Source organism: Haliotis asinina, chromosome 3, assembly GCF_037392515.1.
Source record: "Haliotis asinina isolate JCU_RB_2024 chromosome 3, JCU_Hal_asi_v2, whole genome shotgun sequence".
NCBI classification, from domain to species: Eukaryota; Metazoa; Mollusca; class Gastropoda; order Lepetellida; family Haliotidae; genus Haliotis; species Haliotis asinina.
In genome coordinates, this window is record NC_090282.1 from 85,297,026 (window position 1) to 85,321,146 (window position 24,121).

Below are 24,121 nucleotides of genomic sequence, written 5' to 3' on the forward strand. Positions count from 1 at the left end.
ACATGGTGGAGTTCTGTTATGGGAAACACAAGATGCTTGGGCCTATTCTACTGGTACACCCTTTCTTTTTAGCTTCAGTGATGAAGGTAACAAAATCATTATTGGAATAAATTATGTTGAAACAAAGTGAAAATATACTTCCCATAAAAAGTTTAGACTCACTATGCATTATGTAAAAATATATAGTCACAAAGAAGATTGATTTCTCACCTAACTTGGGGCAACCAACTGCAAACCTTATGCAGATGAACTGCACAAGGATCATACATCAAATTGCTGAAAAAATAGCCTAGGTGTAAACAGCTGTGTTTTGGTGTAAAGTTTTGTTTAGAATTTGTCAATTTTTACTGATTATTATCATTTATTAAACTCAGGACAATAATCCTTGCAACATCACAAATTTGTTTCACAAGACATCAGTTCATATGTAAACAGTACCTTTAAACAGTATGCAAAATTAAGTTTAGAACAGTTGTTTGAAGTAAGTGGCTATATTTACACTAGTGCAACTTCACTTTTGAAGGGAAGTATATATTGCAGGTTTCAAAGCAGTGATGTCAGAAATATCTGATAAATCCATGTGTACCAGGTCGCTAGTCATTTCAGTGGCTGATATTTCCATGTGCCAAGGTCTCTCTCCATGTCAGTGTCTGCTGTAACAATCAGTACAAGGTCTTCACTTACCTTTTCCCATTTCCCAATCTTCCACTGGGCGCAAGGTGTATTTTCACACATGCGGGATACAGCAGGTCTTGGCATGTTGAGACACAGGTTGGCAGATACGCTCATGGTGAAGGTTGGTGAGATCCTTCTGTTGCACTCCACAGTCCGAGTTTGAATCCCTTTCCCACAGGATGTGCTGCACTCTGTCCATTCTGCAGGGTCCCAACTGCAATATGTGTAGCACACTGTAGGATACTATGCACACTGTAGGATACTATGTCATGACTGCTTAGTCAGTACTAATACTGGTCCTCTGATGCTTGAGACAAAAAACTTCAGTTCCAAAATGGCTATTTTTGAGGACAGGGAAGTTTTCATTACGGTAGAGAACGAGTTCTCTATGTACCTTAGATCACAGTCAAATTCTATAGTTCTGTATGCCAAACATCTTTTTTTTGATGACATGCTTGCTTCCTAGCATGGCTGTTTCTCCCTCACACAGGGAACAGGATCATGTATTGCCCACATACCGAGGACAAGATCAAAGTGGTTGTATTTACTTTGTACTATGAACAGAGGACAGGATTACAATTGGTTGTATGTCCCCTGTATGGAGGAAAGGATCAACTTGTATTTACTATGCACAGAGGAAGGATCAAATAGGTTATATCTCCCATATACAGAAGACAAGATCAAATTGGTTTTATCTCCTTCACACAGAGAGGACAGGATCAAATTGTTGCATTGGTTGTATCTACCTTAGATAAGAAAATATCAAAACAGTTGTATCAACCTCAGACAAGACAAGATCAAAATGATTGTATCTACCTTAGACAAAACAAGATCAGCATGGTTACATGTACTTCATAAAAAGGTCAAGGTCAATATGTCTGTGAGTGACTCACCCTGGTGGGCATGGTTGGTTGTTGCAGGTAACCCTCTGTCTCTGTGGAATTTGTGTGGGGTCACAGTTCTCCTCTGTCACAACAAACCCTGAACTCCGCTTCACACACACGATCTCAGTTTCTTGGGCCCCTGGAGAACAAATCACAAAATCATCATTCTAAAATATATTTAGTGAGTGGGTAAATGTTGTTTAAAGCCACATTCAGCAATATTCCAGCTAAAGCCGTCTGCAAAGCAAATGATCAAGATTAACAATAAGTCAGCCACCTCATCCTGACTTTGAATCCCAGATGGGACTCAATCCAACAAAAGCAGTAGAATCTGTTCTTTACTGAGAAAGTGTAATAACAAATATCACAGATGTTACAACTGGGAACTTCATAAAAATGGCATTGTGTGTCCATAAAGAAGGAAAAAGTGTGTTAAACAACTAGAGAAATCTTCTCACAGCTGGGACTTGACATTGCAGACATTATAACCTCCCAATCCTCAGTATTGACGGTTTCCACAAGCACTGGAATGCATGGAATGCCAACATATTTTGCTAAATGCTAATGCATAGTCTCTGAATATATATCATTTTGATTGTAACAAACTAACCCTTATAAATGGAAAAAGGAACCCAGGGAGACCGGAGTCTTCACTTGCTTCATTTAAGGTTTCATCATTGCAGAGAGGGCTTGGAGGTCGAGAAAATAATGTAATTCAGGGACTGTGAGACAGACTACTCCAATACCAACAGAGGTCATTTAGAGAGTTAAGAAATACTACATTTAAGGTTTCATCATTGCAGAGAGGGCTTGGAGGTCGAGAAAATAATGTAATTCAGGGACTGTGAGACAGACTACTCCAATACCAACAGAGGTCATTTAGAGAGTTAAGAAATACTACATTTTAGGTTTCATCATTGCAGAGAGGGCTTGGAGGTCGAGAAAATAATGTAATTCAGGGACTGTGAGACAGACTACTCCAATACCAACAGAGGTCATTTAGAGAGTTAAGAAATACTACATTTAAGGTTTCATCATTGCAGAGAGGGCTTGGAGGTCGAGAAAATAATGTAATTCAGGGACTGTGAGACAGACTACTCCAATACCAACAGAGGTCATTTAGAGAGTTAAGAAATACTACATTTAAGGTTTCATCATTGCAGAGAGGGCTTGGAGGTAGAGAAAATAATGTAATTCAGGGACTGTGAGACAGACTACTCCAATACCAACAGAGGTCATTTAGAGAGTTAAGAAATACTACATTTAAGGTTTCATCATTGCAGAGAGGGCTTGGAGGTAGAGAAAATAATGTAATTCAGGGACTGTGAGACAGACTACTCCAATACCAACAGAGGTCATTTAGAGAGTTAAGAAATACTACATTTAAGGTTTCATCATTGCAGAGAGGGCTTGGAGGTAGAGAAAATAATGTAATTCAGGGACTGTGAGACAGACTACTCCAATACCAACAGAGGTCATTTAGAGAGTTAAGAAATACTACATTTAAGGTTTCATCATTGCAGAGAGGGCTTGGAGGTAGAGAAAATAATGTAATTCAGGGACTGTGAGACAGACTACTCCAATACCAACAGAGGTCATTTAGAGAGTTAAGAAATACTACATTTAAGGTTTCATCATTGCAGAGAGGGCTTGGAGGTAGAGAAAATGATGTAATTCAGGGACTGTGAGACAGACTACTCCAATACCAACAGAGGTCATTTAGAGAGTTAAGAAATACTACATTTAAGGTTTCATCATTGCAGAGAGGGCTTGGAGGTAGAGAAAATGATGTAATTCAGGGACTGTGAGACAGACTACTCCAATACCAACAGAGGTCATTTAGAGAGTTAAGAAATACTACATTTAAGGTTTCATCATTGCAGAGAGGGCTTGGAGGTAGAGAAAATAATGTAATTCAGGGACTGTGAGACAGACTACTCCAATACCAACAGAGGTCATTTAGAGAGTTAAGAAATACTACATTTAAGGTTTCATCATTGCAGAGAGGGCTTGGAGGTAGAGAAAATGATGTAATTCAGGGACTGTGAGACAGACTACTCCAATACCAACAGAGGTCATTTAGAGAGTTAAGAAATACTACATTTAAGGTTTCATCATTGCAGAGAGGGCTTGGAGGTAGAGAAAATGATGTAATTCAGGGACTGTGAGACAGACTACTCCAATACCAACAGAGGTCATTTAGAGAGTTAAGAAATACTACATTTAAGGTTTCATCATTGCAGAGAGGGCTTGGAGGTAGAGAAAATAATGTAATTCAGGGACTGTGAGACAGACTACTCCAATACCAACAGAGGTCATTTAGAGAGTTAAGAAATACTACATTTAAGGTTTCATCATTGCAGAGAGGGCTTGGAGGTAGAGAAAATAATGTAATTCAGGGACTGTGAGACAGACTACTCCAATACCAACAGAGGTCATTTAGAGAGTTAAGAAATACTACATTTAAGGTTTCATCATTGCAGAGAGGGCTTGGAGGTAGAGAAAATAATGTAATTCAGGGACTGTGAGACAGACTACTCCAATACCAACAGAGGTCATTTAGAGAGTTAAGAAATACTACATTTAAGGTTTCATCATTGCAGAGAGGGCTTGGAGGTCGAGAAAATAATGTAATTCAGGGACTGTGAGACAGACTACTCCAATACCAACAGAGGTCATTTAGAGAGTTAAGAAATACTACATTTAAGGTTTCATCATTGCAGAGAGGGCTTGGAGGTCGAGAAAATAATGTAATTCAGGGACTGTGAGACAGACTACTCCAATACCAACAGAGGTCATTTAGAGAGTTAAGAAATACTACATTTAAGGTTTCATCATTGCAGAGAGGGCTTGGAGGTAGAGAAAATGATGTAATTCAGGGACTGTGAGACAGACTACTCCAATACCAACAGAGGTCATTTAGAGAGTTAAGAAATACTACATTTAAGGTTTCATCATTGCAGAGAGGGCTTGGAGGTCGAGAAAATAATGTAATTCAGGGACTGTGAGACAGACTACTCCAATACCAACAGAGGTCATTTAGAGAGTTAAGAAATACTACATTTAAGGTTTCATCATTGCAGAGAGGGCTTGGAGGTAGAGAAAATAATGTAATTCAGGGACTGTGAGACAGACTACTCCAATACCAACAGAGGTCATTTAGAGAGTTAAGAAATACTACATTTAAGGTTTCATCATTGCAGAGAGGGCTTGGAGGTAGAGAAAATAATGTAATTCAGGGACTGTGAGACAGACTACTCCAATACCAACAGAGGTCATTTAGAGAGTTAAGAAATACTACATTTAAGGTTTCATCATTGCAGAGAGGGCTTGGAGGTCGAGAAAATAATGTAATTCAGGGACTGTGAGACAGACTACTCCAATACCAACAGAGGTCATTTAGAGAGTTAAGAAATACTACATTTAAGGTTTCATCATTGCAGAGAGGGCTTGGAGGTAGAGAAAATAATGTAATTCAGGGACTGTGAGACAGACTACTCCAATACCAACAGAGGTCATTTAGAGAGTTAAGAAATACTACATTTAAGGTTTCATCATTGCAGAGAGGGCTTGGAGGTAGAGAAAATGATGTAATTCAGGGACTGTGAGACAGACTACTCCAATACCAACAGAGGTCATTTAGAGAGTTAAGAAATACTACATTTAAGGTTTCATCATTGCAGAGAGGGCTTGGAGGTCGAGAAAATGATGTAATTCAGGGACTGTGAGACAGACTACTCCAATACCAACAGAGGTCATTTAGAGAGTTAAGAAATACTACATTTTAGGCAACATTTCTTTTTCAAGCATCTTAAAATTTCCAAACGAAAATACACATCTTGGGATGTCATCAATTACATGTTGTGAACTGACAGTCATGAAATTCACATTCCAGTTACTTTTTAAATTGTGATTTAAGTTTGAACACAATCATAAAATCCTCCTAACCCAACAGCATGAAGCATGACCGGTATTTGTGTTATCATTGTGTCCTGCGCTGCTCCCTATGCAAACTGACCTGTAGGTCTGCCTGCCAGTGTAAGCCAGGAATTAAACATCATCACCTGCCTGACACCAGGGATTATGAAAGGATTAAATGTCGGGGAGGTGGGCCTTGGATTAACTGAGTGTCAGATCTGACTATGTCAAGGCCCTGTCTCACACTGCTGCTGTCATATTTATCAGATCATGTTAGCATCACCCACCAAACCTGGTGACAATGTGCAGGAAATCCGACCCTAAAATGGTTACATGACAATATGGAGAGGGCAGGTAATGCACCCGTATGTCTAGGCACTAAGAATGTCAATGTAGGCTTGTTAAAATGTATTTACCTCATCCAATGAAACTGAGTTTTGAGAGCAACATGGTGGGGATGGTATGGTTGACTGGGGATTAATAACTGATTGAAATCGCTGCTAAATACTTGAAGGGTTAAATTTCAGAATTACAATATGTATTGTGGTGATGTTATCCAAATGAGATTTAACATGTTAGTGAAAAGGTTTGTTTAAACTGGAACATGAATCACACAGTGCCTTCCCTCTCCCCTGCCATGTTTTTCTGATGGCTGTGACAGTGTTTGCGTCTTGGACGGAACAGGTCCATGACGATGTACCCTGATAAGCATCACAATGTAAGTTAATTTGCAACCCATGTATCAGAAGCTGTTGTGCACCTTCATTTGAATTTCCCACATTTACCAAAGAGCAAATAATGAATAATTCAATTTCCCCTTAAGAAATATTTCCATGAGCATGTTTTAAACTGAATCATTTAAATAATGACAAAAAATACCATTTAAAAAAAAGAACAACACTATCTCTGTCAAAGTTAAATGACTGGGGTAGTTTGTTAAATCTGGGGAAATACATTACAGAGAATTTGCTGTATGCTTCATTGTATTTTATCATGACAAATTTTATAATCAACATTCACAGATCTTTTTTGAGTAACAACAAATCAGAATGGGGTCACTTATGGCCACCACGTCAGGGCACATCATAATCTGCATACCAGCTTTCCAAGGAGCTATAATATGTCCATACACAAGGGTAAGCAGTAAGTCAACTGTCCACCTTGACCTACTGTTCTCCTAGTAATGCTGGATCTAGGACTGACAGCGCCACCTTCATGGCCTGGCCTGCCATGCTTCCATCTCTAAATGTTCATCCACCCTCCCTAGCAGGATTTATACGACCATGTCTCACTGAGGTCCTTCAACTTGGGACTCTACTGTATTACTGTACAGTTCCCTACACAACCATATTCCTCACCCCATTACTCATACGCTCCTTGAAGTTGGATCCAAACTGTGTATTTCCCTACACAGTCAAATTCCACACCCAACATCTTCTTATCAAGTGGACATAGTCAGGAAAAACCAGCATATTTATACCATCAGGTATCTGCCAGAAACACAAACCGTTTCAGTTTCCAGATAGTGCTGGACTTTCTAGGTCCTAATGTAAATCAATCCCCTGGTGGCATTTCATTGGTTCAGCAAACCTTCATTGGTTATTCAATGGCCTATATATATCATAAACAACCTCCTACCAATTTGGATCATACCTGGTTCATTTACATATCATGGAAGTTTATGCTGAAAAGGGCCGAAACTTCTGAGTGTATTATGCCAATGTGTGATGTCAATGTGTGATGTCAATGTGTGATGCCAATGTGTAATGTCATTGTGTGATGTCAATGTGTGATGTCAATGATGGAATGCAAAAAGTGAAAATGACGAAACAGCTGTATTCTGTCCCAGCCAGATGTCATTCAACGTCTGATTACCCTACGTGAAAAGTTTGTAGTTGTTTGTAACAACAAAACTTCGGATACCATAAGTATTATAAATACCCATCACAATATTATTGTTTGATAAAAGACTTTGTATGCTTGGATTGATACAGAATTGATGAAAGAACTTCCATTTTTCAACTATATACTCCATATACCACAAGACAAATTTTATTCCAAGATTAATGGGATAATTGTCTCCAGTCATGGTGCTCAAAGATAACAAAGTCTTCAAAGGTTCAGGACATTTTGTTCAAATGAAAGCAAAGGTCAGAGAGAATGTTTAAAGAGAAAATAGTATTCGAAATGCTGAACTTCCTCATAGATAACTTCATTGTAAAATTTGGGCATAAAATGTTTAGGCAAAAAACCTGTCATGTGAAAATTTGATGTTAATCTGCAGAATATCAGCCAGCTGATAACCTTCCAACCACAGTTGAATATCTAACTTAATTCACTTGCTCTGATCTACTCAGCTGAAGGAGAAATGTACATATACTGACCAGAAAACCACATCCTCTACTCCTGGGATGGAGAACTGTCACCATAAACATCTCCTCATGCACACATTTTACTATGATGATATTAACATCACTGAAAGAACAGTTCCACACAACTATCAATGACTTTGTATATTTAACACTTATAAAATGCTTGAAACCATGATTTTTTGTAAATTTAGGGCTATTGTTTGGTAAAAGTACTGCGAGAAATTGGAAAATAAAGGACTACAAGCAGACACACCAGACACCAAGTCACTGTCTCTCTGATGAATGAACTGTAAGGATGCCTTTCATGACACACCCAGACTCAAGGTCCAGAAATACCTGCTGTAACCCAACATGTCTGTTCACGATGGCAGGAATTCTGCTTTGTTTACTCAACTTTCCTTGACTGGAATACTTAGGTTGAACTGCCAGAGAGTGACAACTGAATTATCTTTTCATATCAAAAACAGCATCATTGGTCCATTAAAATGTGATACATTCTTTCAAATATTACTGTATCCGTTGACCACCTCAGTGGACTGAGCATCTGGACAAAGAACATCGGGTCAGGGTACACTGGAGGTCAGTATGCTGGTTACACCATGCTGAAAGATTGCATATGTGAGTTTGATTTCTTGACATGACCACATAAATACATCACTCTCTACATGAAGACACTCTGAAAATTTCTGTGAAAAGATTCTTGCTTCTACTCATGGCTGAGAATGTAATCTACACACGCACACGCACACGCACACGCACACGCACACGCACACGCACACGCACAAGCACACGCACACGCACAAGCACAAGCACACGCACATGCACATGCACACGTACAAGCACACGCACACGCACACGCACACGCACACGCACATGCACACGCACACACAAGAAAATTTCAGAGTGTCTTGATATAGCGAGTGATGTATTTATGTGGACATGTCAATGTAGGCTTGTTAAAATGTATTTACCTCATCCAATGAAACTGAGTTTTGAGAGCAACATGGTGGGGATGGTATGGTTGACTGGGGATTAATAACTGATTGAAATTGCTGCTAAATACTTGAAGGGTTAAATTTCAGAATTACAATAAGTATAGTGGTGATGTTATCTAAATGAGATTTAACATGTTAGTGAAGAGGTTTGTTTAAACTGCAACATGAATCACACAGTGCCTTCCCTCTCCCCTGCCATGTTTTTCTGATGGCTGTTTTTCTGATGGCTTACACCATGCTGAAAGATTGCATATGTGAGTTTGATTTCTTGACATGACCACATAAATACATCACTCTCTATATGAAGACACTCTGAAAATTTCTGTAAAAAGATTCTTGCTTCTACTCATGGCTGAGAATGTAATCTACACACGCACACACACACGCACACGCACACGCACACGCACACACAAAAGAAAATTTCAGAGTGTCTTGATATAGTGAGTGATGTATTTATGAGGACATGTCAAAGAATCAAACACAGTTCAGTATGTGCACATACATATGACTAGATTCAAAAGCCTTCCCTATACAGTTTATGGAACCCATTTCTTTAAACGTCCCAACTGAACTACATTACAGCCAATAGTTTTGCAATAAATATATGTACCATCCATTTCTGTATTTCAGAATTTGATGCATTTCCTTTTGTTACAACACATCTTCTAAAATATCACTGTGTCACAACCTGGATGAATGACATAGCTGTAACTAAGTGTTCCGTTACATAAATGCAACCAACACTGACCAATAAGATATAAAAATCTTACCTGTCCAATTAAAATTTTTAACCTTAAGGCTTGGGCAAAATAATTTGGATTTATGACTTAATAACAATAGCCTACGAAATCTGATAAAGCATTGAAAATAGCCCAGTAAATTTATCTGAAGATGGTAAAATTGTCTAACTGGTGAAGCATACAAGTTGTGCAGGAAGTGTGATGGGATGGAATGGTAGGTCAATGAGGAGTGTTGGCCATGGTCTCAGCACCTGACACCTTATCCTCTGTAGAGGTGTCTCATCTGTGAGACAGGGAGATCTCATGTCCCCTACTGCCCCAGTGGGGCTTAGTGACCCCTTGTGAACTGCTCTAATGTACAATGATCTACTACTGGGCACTTAATCAGCCAAGAAGGGATAGTTACCAGGTGATGTCTTCTAGCTTGCAACATACACAAATATCTGGGTTTCATTTACAATCAGTGTACTTGATGCTCTGGCAGCTTCAAGGTCCATGTCCTGTTGCCCATTAAGATTCCCAGAGGCCATTACAATAGTAACTGCACAATAATGTACTGAGGCCCTGATAAAAGTGGTCTGTCTTCATGATGATATTGGGTAGTCCACTGTGTGTTCACTTTTGCTGATGACCTAGGTTCTATTCCCCACATGGGTAAAGTGTGTAAAAGTCCTTGCCATAGATTGCTAAAATTTTCTATGTTTCTAATGAAAAAAACCAAACAAACAATGATTAGCTAAATATGCACAAATGCCAAAATTGTATTTTAGGACTGGACCCACAGACCTTGGTTTTATTGGGAACCAAACTGTCAAAAAAATCCAGACTAGAATATTTTAGAGGTCCCAGGTCTCTAGGTTTGTAAAAGGCATTACAACAAGGAATAAGCACATTGTATGTGCATGTAACTGATTCTCCATGGAACATAACTCATGGCAGTAACGTCAATAGCCCCAAGTTATACTTACAGCATTCTTAAACTGTTCTGAATGGGATATGAAATCCATATCCATATATTGCTCAAAGGTCATTCATCTCTAACTCATGAAAACCAAACAAACACAAGCCTTATGTTTTCAGATTAGCAGTCTCAAACTGTCCTGAATGGGATTCCAAATTCTGCAATGGGTTGCTTCACTGGCAGATGGAAGCCCTACACACAGACACCTTCACACTGTACCCTACAGGCAATGCCAAGTCCTGTGTAGCTCATGTATTACCATCTGATGATTGCAATGTGTGACCAAGCTCAAGTCCTGATATACAAAATTCCTGCTCATAATATCACCCATTTGCACACATCTGATCATTGTAAACAGACTGTTGTGATATAGCAAGAATGCTATCACCACAAAATAGCATTCACTCATTATGATAGAGTAATGCATCACATTACTTGACACTTGCTCTCAATATCAAATACACAAATACATAGAAGCAAGTCTGCAACTGTGATAATGCACCTTTAACGACAGCCCAGCAGTAAGGAGCCATGATTTCAGTGATTTATAGTTAATATCAACAAAAACACTTCCCCATTGTGGTGATATTGTCATGAGTTTACATGTTGTGTTGAATCACATGCTGAGTTGGGAAGGAGAGCTCCATCAGAGACAGCCCAGAGATTTATTACACGCTAATGGAGTATTCATTTTCAAGGGAGTGGTGATATTAAGTAGCAAACAGTTCAAGTCTTCAGCAGTTCAGACACTCAGCATGCCAACCAGTACTTTTTTTCTTTGATTAATGCTTAACACATTTATTTACAAAGTTAATAAACTGAAATAAAATGTCTACTCTTTTTAAGTATAAGAATAGATGACAGTTAACATCCATGGCTTGGATAATGTTATAACATTAATACATTGTCGACAGTCCATCTCTGAATCTGTCATCTGCCATCTCAATTCTCAAACATAAGTAGGTCTCAAACGTACAATTAGAATGTAACCATGAATATCTGGGTCATCCTTCTGGTCATCTTCCTGTACAGGAAAGGAAAACAGATAGAAGACTATTTGTGCCAATAATGTGGTGATAACAAAGAGGATTTACTGACATCTGATGTCAAGTCTCTGTGATCTATATATGTAATTTAGGAGGAGTTTATTTCTAAGGTTTAACATGTACACTGTGAATGAACAACCTGAACTAAAGTGTATGTACTAAGTATGAGTCCCATATTTTTTAATCATAATTTTTAAATTTATCTATGTACCCCTGTAGTACATGTTTACAAATATCCTCCAGAAGAAAGCAGATGAACCCCTACCCACCCCTTAACATCATCACACCCCCTAAACATATAATATGAAAGGTTCCTAAATTGGAAATGAACCTGACTGTCTGTCCCAAGTTGTGGAATACAGCTGTGTGAGCATCGCAGGACAAATCCAATGTTTCTCTTGTCATGTAGCACAGTACCCAAACATCCACGATGCTTCCTGTGTGGTATTTACACCAAATCTGACAGAGCATTGGTCAGGTCCGAAAGTTTCAATCTACATCCAATCCACCTTTAAATGTTAAGGTATGTACTGAAAGCAATACCTGCATTCCATGCCATTGAACCATTTAATGGAATTCAGTGAACCAGGACACCAAACCTCACAGTTCAGGTTAAGAAAACAGGGCCAGGGGGGATTTCTTGATCTGATATCCCAATATCTTAAAATATCACAAAGTATTATTGATGTGAAAGAATTATAATTCACACTCACCTCCTCCACATGTCATGGAGCAATCTGAAAACCCAGAAATCTTCCATGTATACACTTCGCCATTTGCTATGCCATCATTTGGAATCTGCTGAATGTTGTTGTAACCTCGACTGCTGCTGACAGCTGATCTGTGGTAGTTTGGGTTGGCCAGGCGGTTGCCTCGGGAGTTGCCCCAGACATTGCCCTGAGTGTTGCTCAAGTAGCTGGGGTCTGTCCGAGACCTGTGGGTATTGGTTTGGTACTTCTGTGTGAGTGACGAACTCAAAGAGGACTGGTATGATTTCCTGACACTGGTCTTCTCATGATGAGGTCTGTTGGAATGAGATCTTTGACCGGTTCTCTGGTCTGTGGACGTTCCCCTTGAGGTGTGACCTGAGAAAGACCTGCCCTGCGTGGGGCTGGCAGAGCCCTGGTCTTGCCTTCTGGATGCATAGTTTTGATTTGAGGTTGATAGATACTGTCCATTGGAACGTCTGTTGGCATAGGCTGATCTCACAGGCTGTCTCTCATATTCAGGGTATGTTCTGGCAATAATTCTTCTTCTGCTGCTCAGTCGGAGCTGTTTATTCCTGTCATATGCTGGAATATAGCGTGGGGACTGGCCATGTTGTATTCTGCTGTTCTCGCTCCCTGTGTTACGGTGCCGAGATACAAGTCTGTGCCTGTTACGACGTCTCTCCTGGGATACATGCATATCCCCTTGTTGTCTGTTCAGCTCACCAGCATGTAAACTTGGACTTGGAGATGTCGTTGTTTCATGCATATGATGTCTGTTGCCATGGTGAATATTTCTATTATGGTGGCGTTTGTTGCCTTGGTGACTGCTATGGTGCTGATGATGTCCTTGATGGGTGTGTGTGTCATCTGCTTCCTCCTGACTTGAATGAGCCATCATGACACCCATCTTGTGTTTGGGTATGGTGAAGTGATACAGTATCCCAGGGTTATGGTGGTAGTACAGAAGCTGCAAGGAAACACCTTGTCTTTACTGTCAGAAAATGAATTGAGAAACTTTAAAAGAGAAACAGAAATCATTTGAAACAAATAATATTTCTTTTCCTGCTGTATAGGGTTAACAGAATTCACAGTATAACATAGTGCTTGTTTATTTCAATAAGGTCAGAACAATTTTATTTCTTGTTTTACAGATATTTGTCCTCAAAATACCTACAGACAGGAGGGAAAACAATAGTCAAGGTCAAGGTAATATTCCATTTAAACTACAAAAGTATTTTACTTTTTTGAATTTATGAAGTGCATATGTGGCAAAAAACAATCTCAAAATGCATTTTGTGTACATTTACATTATTAGCCATTAAAAACTTTAGAATTTTATTTTCTGAATGGGCAAAATTATTTTATATTTTTTTCTTATTCTTAAAGAAAGTCAAAATGACCAGTGGATTTGTAAAACAAGAAATAAAATTAGTCTGGCTAAACAAAATATTTTCTTCTCCTCAAGAACTACAATAACATGTGGTGATTCTGATGGAATTTGGAGCAGTTTCAGCCTTCCTTTGGACAGGGAACACTCAGTCTTTACATCCACAGAGACATGCCTGTTGACAGCATGTGGAGTGTGTAAACCTTCCATCACCTCCCTACTGGAGCTGACCAACCCACCTGCACTTCGATGTCCTGAGTTGTTGGGCCATCAGACAATAAGCACTCTCCCGGACAGTGTCGGCTCTGGCTGCGACCATATCGGAAGACTGTGCCAGCACCACGAATGACCCCAGATGGATTGAGACGCCGGTTGCCATTGAGGAAGTACAGCCCATTCTCTCCTCCAATCTTCAGAGCTGAAGCAAAGGTTGGTAAAACATCACGCATCTCGGTATGAGATACTCTTATTGTGGACACACATGTAAGTTATTCCCCAACACATTATTTCCTACAAATTGGACAGACATGTGAGCAGATTGTCTCCTAGGTACTGAAATCATGGAAAGTACAGTCAACCAATCACAGGACTGTCAGTTCTAAATGATTTCTAAATGTCTCTCTTGAAAAACAAATCTAAAAGTTGCCATATACTGTAAGAATCATGAGAAGATATCTCCCAGATACCATTATGCATCATCATAGAGATGACTCAGTATTGCTTGCCTGAGACTAGTGTAAGAGGACACATTTGTTCTGCTGTCACTGCAGCAGGACATGTCATGATAGGTGTGTTTGATCAAAGACGATTCATATTCACTTATTTTCATCCTCTGGTTTGTTAAATAAAGTGTTCAAGTACAGTTCTCTACAGCATTGACAAATATTGATCAGGACAGAAAATGTGAAAAAAAATACCCCTAAAAAACAACAACCCAAAGAAAGAAACCAAGCCTTTAAAGAATTTCGTCTGGGTAATAATAAGCCCAAAAGATGATCAGTGCATTTAGTTCCATTTTTTTCAGTGAAAATTATTCTTGGCATTGTCAAGCAGGCTATCATAATTCTAAAGTGTTTGCTTTTCAAACCAGATCCACCAACACCCCACTTGTCATCATCTTAGCTCAGACACTGAACATAATGTAAATTTGCCATTTACATTGAATGTTATTTGTGTTGTGCCTCTGTGCTGAGGACACAAACTTACTGATGTTTTATACACGTAGACTTCAAAAGATCTCTGTCAAACATTGAGAGTTGAACAAATCTACTGTGTGTGCTCTCTACCTGTTTCTCACATTGAAAGTAAATATAACAAAATCTCTGTTAAAAGAAATATATCAAGAATTCTGGGGGTTTTTTGACCTGCAAAAACATTAGGAGGACCTCTGCACGTTATTCTGGAAAAATTGGGGCAAGTCAAGCACATTATCAATCTTCATGAAGCATAAGTCGACATGAAACTAGTATTCAGGAATTTATTCACATCACTTATACATATTCACAAGAAATCTGTGTTAAATCAGACTTGACTTTAAAACTGAGACACTGTCATCAGCACATATCTGATGTAGCTGTATTACAGCTGTACAATGTTGTTTGTAGCAAAATCCAGTCTGGACGAGACAATCCAATGATTATCCTCATGCGATACGAAGACAGAGTTTAAAACAAACACACTTATAACAAACTGACAGATATAACAAACTGATTTATTACCTTGCCATGAAACATTGAAATCATTGAAAGATTGTCAAGAATATATATCCCCTCCACTGATATTTTGAAGATACAAACTGGTTGAATTCAAACTTCACATTAATATCTGAACATGGCTTCCATTATATTGCCACATAATGTGGTTTGCTGAAACCAGAATGGCATAGTGCACTTGGGTAAATATTTTGAAGTATCACACAGCCTCTTGGTCACATACAGTCACAATATATATTCAGTAAGTCACTCTGTTCAATCAAACAGAGTAACAGACATTTCCAACTTTCAGAAAGCAACAACCATCTTTGAATTGAATTATTTCACAGTATTAAATCTGTAAGCTTCAGTTTTGTAATGCTGACAAAAGGTGCCATTTTCTGGGGACAGAACTGACTTGCACGCAACAATTAGAGTACCAATCAGTGTTTAGTCAGGTGGGAGAAGTCCCTTTGAAGTTCCCTGAATCCAGCAGACTACCTAGTAGCGTTAGAACCATGAAGGACAACGGCGGCCATCATCCTTTTTGACTTGTTCTGCTTACTAATTGATTCTCCCATATCGTGTTTTACATCACACAGGTGCTAAACCACTTGATGTTCTGTTTGACCGCCTGAGCAGGGTGACCTATGGTCACGTTGAAAGACTCGTCTGTGAGGTGTACAGAACAGAGCACTGTTGTAAAACATACATCATTCTCTCCTGGAACCTTTCAGCAAAATATTATTGTTTGGATGTCTAATCCACGGGAATGTGTTTGATCATCAAACAGTTTTTGTACACATGTGATGCATTACGTGTCTACTGTGTTATGCACATGTGATGCACCATGTCCATTGTGGTACACTGATGTGATGCCATATGTGTTAACTGTCTTATATTTGCATGTGATCCAAAATGTGTCTACTATGGTATATAAGCATCTGATGCAAAATGTGTGTAGATGCAAAATGTGTCCACACACCATTAATATAATCACCTGGTAGGTGGACATTTAGATACACCTCAGGTTACTTGCGTTGATTTACCCTATATATTAGTTCAGATGAGGGGAACACAAACTAATATGGACAGAGAATGAGGTGACATGGAACGAACATCACCATCCACTGACATCACCAAATGTCACCTCAGGAACTGATATGTGATATATAAAATAACAAAAGGTATGTGAAAGCTATGTCATTCAATACTAAATGTTCAGTGAAGAAGACATTCTACATGTAACTGTGGGGTTTGAGCTGCATGTTTTTCACTGCCAGCTGCACACTGACAGTGGTTAAAAATGAAAGTAAGTGGAGCTAAGTGACGAGCTAGCACAAGGCTGTCATCAAGTGCTTGGAAAAATCATGTTCATTGACCTGAGGGAAGGCATTTCAAATAAAGATCATGTGCCTTAACATTATGAAAATATACCTTTTTGATGGCTAGATGGAAGAAGATGTATACATTTTAAACATTAATCCGATATTGTAGTTGCTTTCAATATTAAACAAATACACATAGGATAAAGAAGATTCACATACAGGCATGGTTCAAGTTATATAAATTTACTTTCCATACAAATACACTATTTACCTGCAGCAAATATTGATTCATTTAACAAATACTTGCATATTTATCTGAAAAGCCTTTTTAATTCAGTGCTGTAGAGAGAACTAATGCTCTGTTCAACACCAACAAATATCTGGCATGAGGCTAAAAGACAGAACAAATGTTCTGTTCAACTCTGTTACATACTGGCTTGGATGGAAAAAATGGTCTCTTCAACACTGTCAGTATTGTGCAAAAATATTTTTAGATTGAAAGAATGGTCTCTTCAGCATTGTTAAATGTCTGTAATGAGGGCTTCAGATTGAACTAATGCGCAGTTCAGCACTGTTAAATGTCTGCCATGAAAGCTTTAAATTGAACCAATGCTCTGCTCTGCTCTTTATTACTGTTAAATGTCTGTAATAAAGTCTTCAAATTCAGCACTGTTGAATGTCTGCCATAAAAGCTTCAAATTGAACCAATGGTCTGTTCAGCACTATTAAATGTTTGCAATAAAGGCATTGTATATATGTGATGGGGTAAGGGTATAAGGTCAGGGTGAGAGCAGGGTGAGATCCGAGTGTGACAGTGTCAGTGTGTCAGGTGAGATTAGGGACAGAATGTGAGTTTCAGTGTGTTGGGGTGAGATAAGGGACAGAGTGTGTTAGTGTCAGTGTGAGATCAGGGACAGCGTGTGACAGAGTCAGTGTGTCAGGGTCAGATCATGGAGAGAGTGTCAGGGTGAGATCAAGGGCAGTGCATGGCAGTGTCAGTGTGTCGGGGTGAGATCAGAACATGACAGAGTGAGATCAGAGTGACAGGCCAGAGTTTGTGAGAGGCAGGGTATGGGACAGTCAGGGTGTGACAGGCCAGAGTTTGTGAGAGGCAGGGTATGGGATGATCAGGGTGTGACTGGCCAGAGTTTGTGAGAGGCAGGGTATGGGACAGTCAGGGTGTGACAGGCCAGAGTTTGTGAGATGCAGAGTATGGGATGATGCGGGTGTGATAGACACAGGGGCAGGGTGTGATCGGGACAGGGTTTGTCAGGGATAGGGCATGGGCGGAGGGTGTGTGTGTGTCAGAGTTGTAATGAAGTTGTGTCAATGGGGACAATGAGTATGTGGGTGGTGGCGGTGGTCATTTCACAATATAGTGCAATACACAGTTTAGACATTCTCTTCTAATCACACATGGTTCAGCACTGAGATGTTTACATGGTAGGGACAGGAGTACACTGGACCAGTGAGAACATAGCATGGTGATATTTGGATAGTTGAACAGAGCGGCTATACGTGAGGTGTGATCCTAACAAATTCGCAACTTGTCATATGCTTACTATTAGGCTGTACTGTTTACACAGAGGACAGTGAAACTGGAAGCTGTCAGTCAATGTTTGGTGTTGGGGAGTACATACCACCCTCCTGGTATATTAAGTTTTCACAAGGGAGGCTCATAAGGAACCATCATATTTATATAAACATATCTTCACAGTGGTCTCATATTAACCTGGTGTCACTGATGAAACAGGTGTGGAAGCAGCTTCAGGGTTGGACATACACATGGTAACCAGGGAGGGAGTTCCGAGCACTCATATTGGCAATAACAGATATTCCATTGATAAATATTACCTCAAAAACCAATTACTCCAGATTTGGAAGCTACTGGCCAAACTAGTGGTTCAGGATATATATGAGTATCCTCTAAGTTGTATTTTTCCAGGGCACTCCATACACAGGATCTCCATCGAGGTACTGTGGGCTCTTGTGTGTGGATTGTCCGACTATTATAGCTCTTCAGGATGCATAGTTCCAGCAGGTCATGCACAGCCGATGTGGCATACTAACACAAACTGTCTCCTTAAGGAAATTTACGAAAAAAGACCATACTAGTAGTTCCTTGAAAGTTTAGTCCTATGTTTTTAAATGAACATTAAAATTGTGACTCATTGACAGTTGATATCATATGGTCAACACATTTTTGTTAAAATATCCTGATTGCCCATATAGTTAGGTGTTCAGCATTTCCTACAGGACAGTCTCTAGTCTCCACTTTGAAGTCCTGACTACAAATAGTGACGCTGCTATACAGCATTGTGTGTATGCTCTTCCTATCAGTGTCAACACTATAAAAGGGGGAGTTGCCATTTCCTCATAGAGGTACCTGTAAGGTTATTACCTGTATCTGTAAGGTTACCTGTATCTGTAAGGTAACGCATATCTGTAAGGTTACCTGTATCTATAAGGTAACACATATCTGTAAGGTTACCTATATCTGAAAGGTAACGCATATCTGTAAGGTTACCTGTATCTGTAAGGTAACAAATATATGCATGGTTATCTGTATTTATAAGGTTACCTGCAACTGTAAGGTAACCTGTATCTGTAAGGTAACGCATATCTGTAAGGTTACCTGTATCTATAAGGTAACACATATCTGTAAGGTTACCTATATCTGTAAGGTAACACATATCTGTAAGGTTACCTGTATCTGTAAGGTAACACATAAATGCATGGTTATCTGTATTTATAAGGTTACCTGCAACTGTAAGGTAACCTGTATCTGTAAGGTAACCTGTAAGGTTACCTATATCTGTAAGGTAACCTGTATCTGTAAGGTAATACATATCTGTAAGGTTACCTGTATCTATAAGGTAACACATATCTGTAAGGTTACCTATATCTGTAAGGTAACCTGTATCTGTAAGGTTACTTGCATCTGTAAGGTTACTTGTATCTGTACCTGCATCTGTAAGGTAACGCATATATGTATGGTTATCTGTATTCATAAGGTTACCTCTAGCTGTAAGGTAACCTGTATCTGTAAGGTTACCTGTATCTGTAAGGTTACCTGTACCTGTAAGGTTCTTTTGCAGAAGGTGATATTTCTAAACTAGACATCTCATGTTTGAGAAAATGGCAAAAATAATTGTGTCTCTTTACAGGCCATGAGAATATTTTGCACACATCTTACACACAGGTCTACAAAATTGAAACTCCAAGGATGTGGATAAATGGTGTAACCTTTCACAAGATGGTGCTTAAACATGAGGAGTTTCATCCATGTCATTTACTGGCATAGGAGGGAAATGGTTGAAAGTGTACTGAGTTCTGTGTATCAGAGGCAAAACTGGTGACTGGAAGGTTATCAGCAGTCAACATTTGTTTTGAAATTCATGTTTGAATAAATGATTTTGATGCAAACAAGTTCCAATGCCTCATCTGCATCCATATATCTCACAGTGCTTGCCATAAGAGAAGAAACAATCATCAAGCCATGGAACAATAATTGTCTGTCTGCACATCACACATATCTCTCAAGGCTGGAGTGTACATTTCACATCACACCTGCAATAGCTATGTCTTTGTCTGAAGACCATGAAGGAATTCTTAAACAGACAAACAGCTAGTAAGTGTTGTTCAATAAATCATGTCTTTGAAGCACGTCTTTCATTGTATTTTTGTCTGCCATTTGAGGCATGTTAGTGGAGTGGCTAAGCAGATGAAAAGTGCATTTAATGATAAAAGCATGAAACTTTGCACACTTATAGCCTGATGGATAGTGAACATTGAGGCAGCACCGTACTGGAATGAACTGTTTTTAAAATACTGACTGGTTAAACATCTTTAAAACATAGCTGATTAAATGTTATGAACACTGACTCTGACACCAGTGCACGAAAGTGAGGACTGTTTGCTCTTGCATTGGTTGTTACTCTCCTTTATACAGACAAGTTATCAACTCATGACAAGATATTGATACTTAGTGTATTGTCATCCAGTGGGGAACATACAGTCCACTTTAAATCCTTCTGTATCCAACTCCACTCACACCACACAACAGCTGTATGTGTTGATGGAATGGCATGTATTGACTTTTTCTTCGCAAATAATATCATATAACAAAAAAAAGTGAAAAAAAAATACTCCAAAGCATCATTCCACGCTGGTAGGGATGGGGCATGTGCCATATACAGTCTGTTTGGCTCATAAGCGGACTGCTGAATTGCAATGTAACTCAAAAACTAATAAACACTGATCATAATCTAAACATCACACCAACTCCGTAAGGTTTATGCAGAATTTTGGTCGTATAATCAATAAGTCGTTTAACAAACTGTCATTAGAATATTGACACAATTTACTGTTTATTACGAGATATGAGTGCAGAGAATGGCACAGTCAGGCGTTTGAGAAGCATGTTCACAAGAGCCGAGAGAGCTATTTATTCATTAACCTGTGCTGTGCTGTCTTCATGCTAAAACTCATTGAGTATGTTATGTTTATTAGTTTTCGAGATAGACTGCAATTCATCAGTCTGCATTTGAGCCCAACGGACTATAGTGACCATACTTCTTGTGAGTTGGAAGGTGAGAGAGGTTCTAAACCTGCATCCAGGTATGCTCGAAGTATCACCAATGTCATCCAGAAGGGTGTTGTTCTTTTGAATTCTTCTGCTGTGACATCTCATATGAGTGGGATGAAAAGTCATCTTAATTTCTGACATAGGGTGTTCATTCTACAGAGATAGATGTATAGGGTCCTTACCAGATGCTGTGATAATTCATCCTCATTTTCAAAGCCAAGTATTGAAGAAAATGGTGCTATGCGAAACTGTCTATCTGTCTGATATTTGTCAATAAACCAATATGCACTGATAAATTGGGATTTTTATCAAATCTGACTTGGTTGAGGTGTAAAGAATAAATCTCGGACATTCCAAGTGAGTTTGGAGCATTCACTACGGTGATGACAGGGCTGGAATGTGCTAAGAATGAGCCAAGTCTTGAGATTCTTTCATGGTCTGAGGTTGTATATCTGCGGGAATTCACTTATGTCTGGCGAACTGTTACAGGTCTCTGGCAGATCTGCATAGAGGCAGAGAGACTGCTGGTCTTCTGGAATACCTGGACATGTTCTTCTTGATATGACCTATGCATGCAGGTCAAAGACACTTAGGTTTTGATACCTCTGCATCACATCCTCATCAGAGGATAAGTGAGAAGGTTTCACAATCTGGAAATTTTAGATTGTCAGCTAGCAGGGTGGGTACTAGTCATCAATGAATGATTGGACAGTCAGAGGTGCAGTGATTAATGGCTCGGATAACTGCCCTAACCTCAGTGAATGATCTTCTAGAGACCAAAGCCCTGAGATTATATCTATGCCATGTTCCCCAACCCTGTAGAGATGCATTAACATTCAGATGCAGGTTGAAGCGCACAGAAGGTCCCTGTACAGACCTTTGATTACACTGTCCACCATTGGAGATAATGCAATAAGTGATGTGGTAGGTGTGGTCTCAAGTCCTGCTTGAAGTTGGGCAGCAATTGTTGGATGAAATCCAGCTAAAGTTTGAGCATAATGGCTTGTTGAAGTTACTGAATATCATTGCCTAGGTAGAACGGGCATCTAATTACCCTGTTGTCCAGGAAAAGACTTGGCTACCAGTGTGAATAACCACTGGCAATGAAAATGCCAAACTGTAGAACTCTCCACTGGGAGTTTTGATTGTTGAACAGGAATCATAGATACTTGCTATTACTTTCTGGACCCTGGGTGGATTGGCATATGCAGGCAGATCCCTTAAATCTAAGCTAGCTAGAATGCTGTACTGTCTTCTGCTTCAGCCATAGAAGGTGGAGAATTCTAAACATCTTTGTCTTTAGTCACTGTTGAACTTCATCATATTAGTCAGAAGTGACAAATTGTTCTTGCGTGTCAAGAAAATTGGGGAGCAGAACCCCATGTACAGATAGTCATGAGGTATAAGTTGTATTGTTTCTTTGAACAGAGGTGACTCTATCACATCTGTAACCTTGGGTGTAGGGATTCTGCTTAATGTGTGTACGGAAAATAGAGTGGAGCGATGACATATTCACCAGAATGGCAATCTGGTACTGCCGTTGGTTGACCATGGACATTCATACACCCTTTGTTGGACTTTGTTGGATCTTTAAAGTGTGATATCATTTGATGGATCTGGACACGATGAGACCAAGGGTGACTATGTCTGTTAACAGTATCATGCTGAACAAGCAGGGAAGCAGACTGATTGAGGTGGGCCCTTCATGATCTGAAGTGAACCCTTTGGCACTAGTATGAGAGAGGGATCTTCCCCAGAGGCTTGGTAACGTGCATTGTACTTATGTTTTTCTTCTATTGAAAGGGAACACAAGCACTTGATTTCCACTACTATTCAGAAATAGGATGAGATAAGCAATTTGTATGGGTCAGGATAAGGTATAATTTGCATGTTTGCACTACAGTAATTGATATTTACCAGCCACCAATAAAACCTCTTCAGGAATAATGACTGTTCCCTTGCAAAAAAATCTGACTTTCACCTTTTGCTTGCCCTTGAGCAAAAAAGCTGGGAAATAATCACATACACTTTGATGGTTAAAAATTTCAGTGTTGCATTTGTTTTGCCGCTTATAATGTTCATTTTCAGTCAATTTTAATCAGAGTAAATACCAAGCATGCACATATTTTCAGCAGTCCAAAAGAATATTCATGGTTTCAAATCATTTTGTATTATTCTAAAATTATGTATTTCTTTTCTTTGAACTTGTGAATCACTGTTTATGAAAATTATAGCCTTGTAACTACTGGCAGTTCTAAAGACTGAAGGGGAAATGCTGAAAATAGTATGTCAAAGTTTATGTACTGACCATGCATGCAAGATACAAAATTTGAGGTGCCTACATATTTGAAATTATTTCAAATTATATATGTTCTTTCATATGGTCAAAAAAGTTTGGTGCTTTCATCACCACATGCACAATTGCTATGAAAACCTGATCTTAGCTGCTCCACTATTTGTGGCAGTATGAATGATACCATTTTTTACAGTGGGTTTATATGAAGTGTTTATACAATCAGTTCATGTGAATGGCAGTCCAAATTCTTGTTTTGTTATTAATATACACTTATCAACATACATGGTCTATGTTCGGCACAGTGTATGTTCAGATAATATCTTTTTGGCCCATGTTCGGTTCACTCTGATATTCACTCTCACCCATCCAAACATTCCTGTGGTTGGGCGGAAGTTTCATCACATTTTATGAAAAAATGAAAGACAAGGAGAAACATACATTAGCTGATGGGTTAATCTTACTGTGTTATTGCAATGCAATATAAGGTCATTCCTGCAAGACATGACATCTAGAGGTCAGACCCCTTTATT

The 24,121-nt window shown here is 39.1% G+C and overlaps 1 protein-coding gene across 3 annotated transcripts in view; it reads right to left on the bottom strand.

Moving 5' to 3' along the window:
- The window catches only part of LOC137278651 (thrombospondin type-1 domain-containing protein 4-like), a 228,971-nt gene that overhangs the window by 16,523 nt on the left and 188,327 nt on the right, over positions 1 to 24,121 (bottom strand). For all 3 annotated transcript variants that reach the window (XM_067811149.1, XM_067811151.1, XM_067811150.1), the window contains 4 exons: positions 13,928 to 14,106; positions 12,305 to 13,268; positions 1,569 to 1,698; positions 685 to 889 (listed from right to left, as the gene is read on the bottom strand). In XM_067811149.1, coding sequence (XP_067667250.1) covers positions 685 to 889; positions 1,569 to 1,698; positions 12,305 to 13,268; positions 13,928 to 14,106 — 1,478 coding nt within the window. The remainder of the gene's footprint in view (positions 1 to 684; positions 890 to 1,568; positions 1,699 to 12,304; positions 13,269 to 13,927; positions 14,107 to 24,121) is intronic.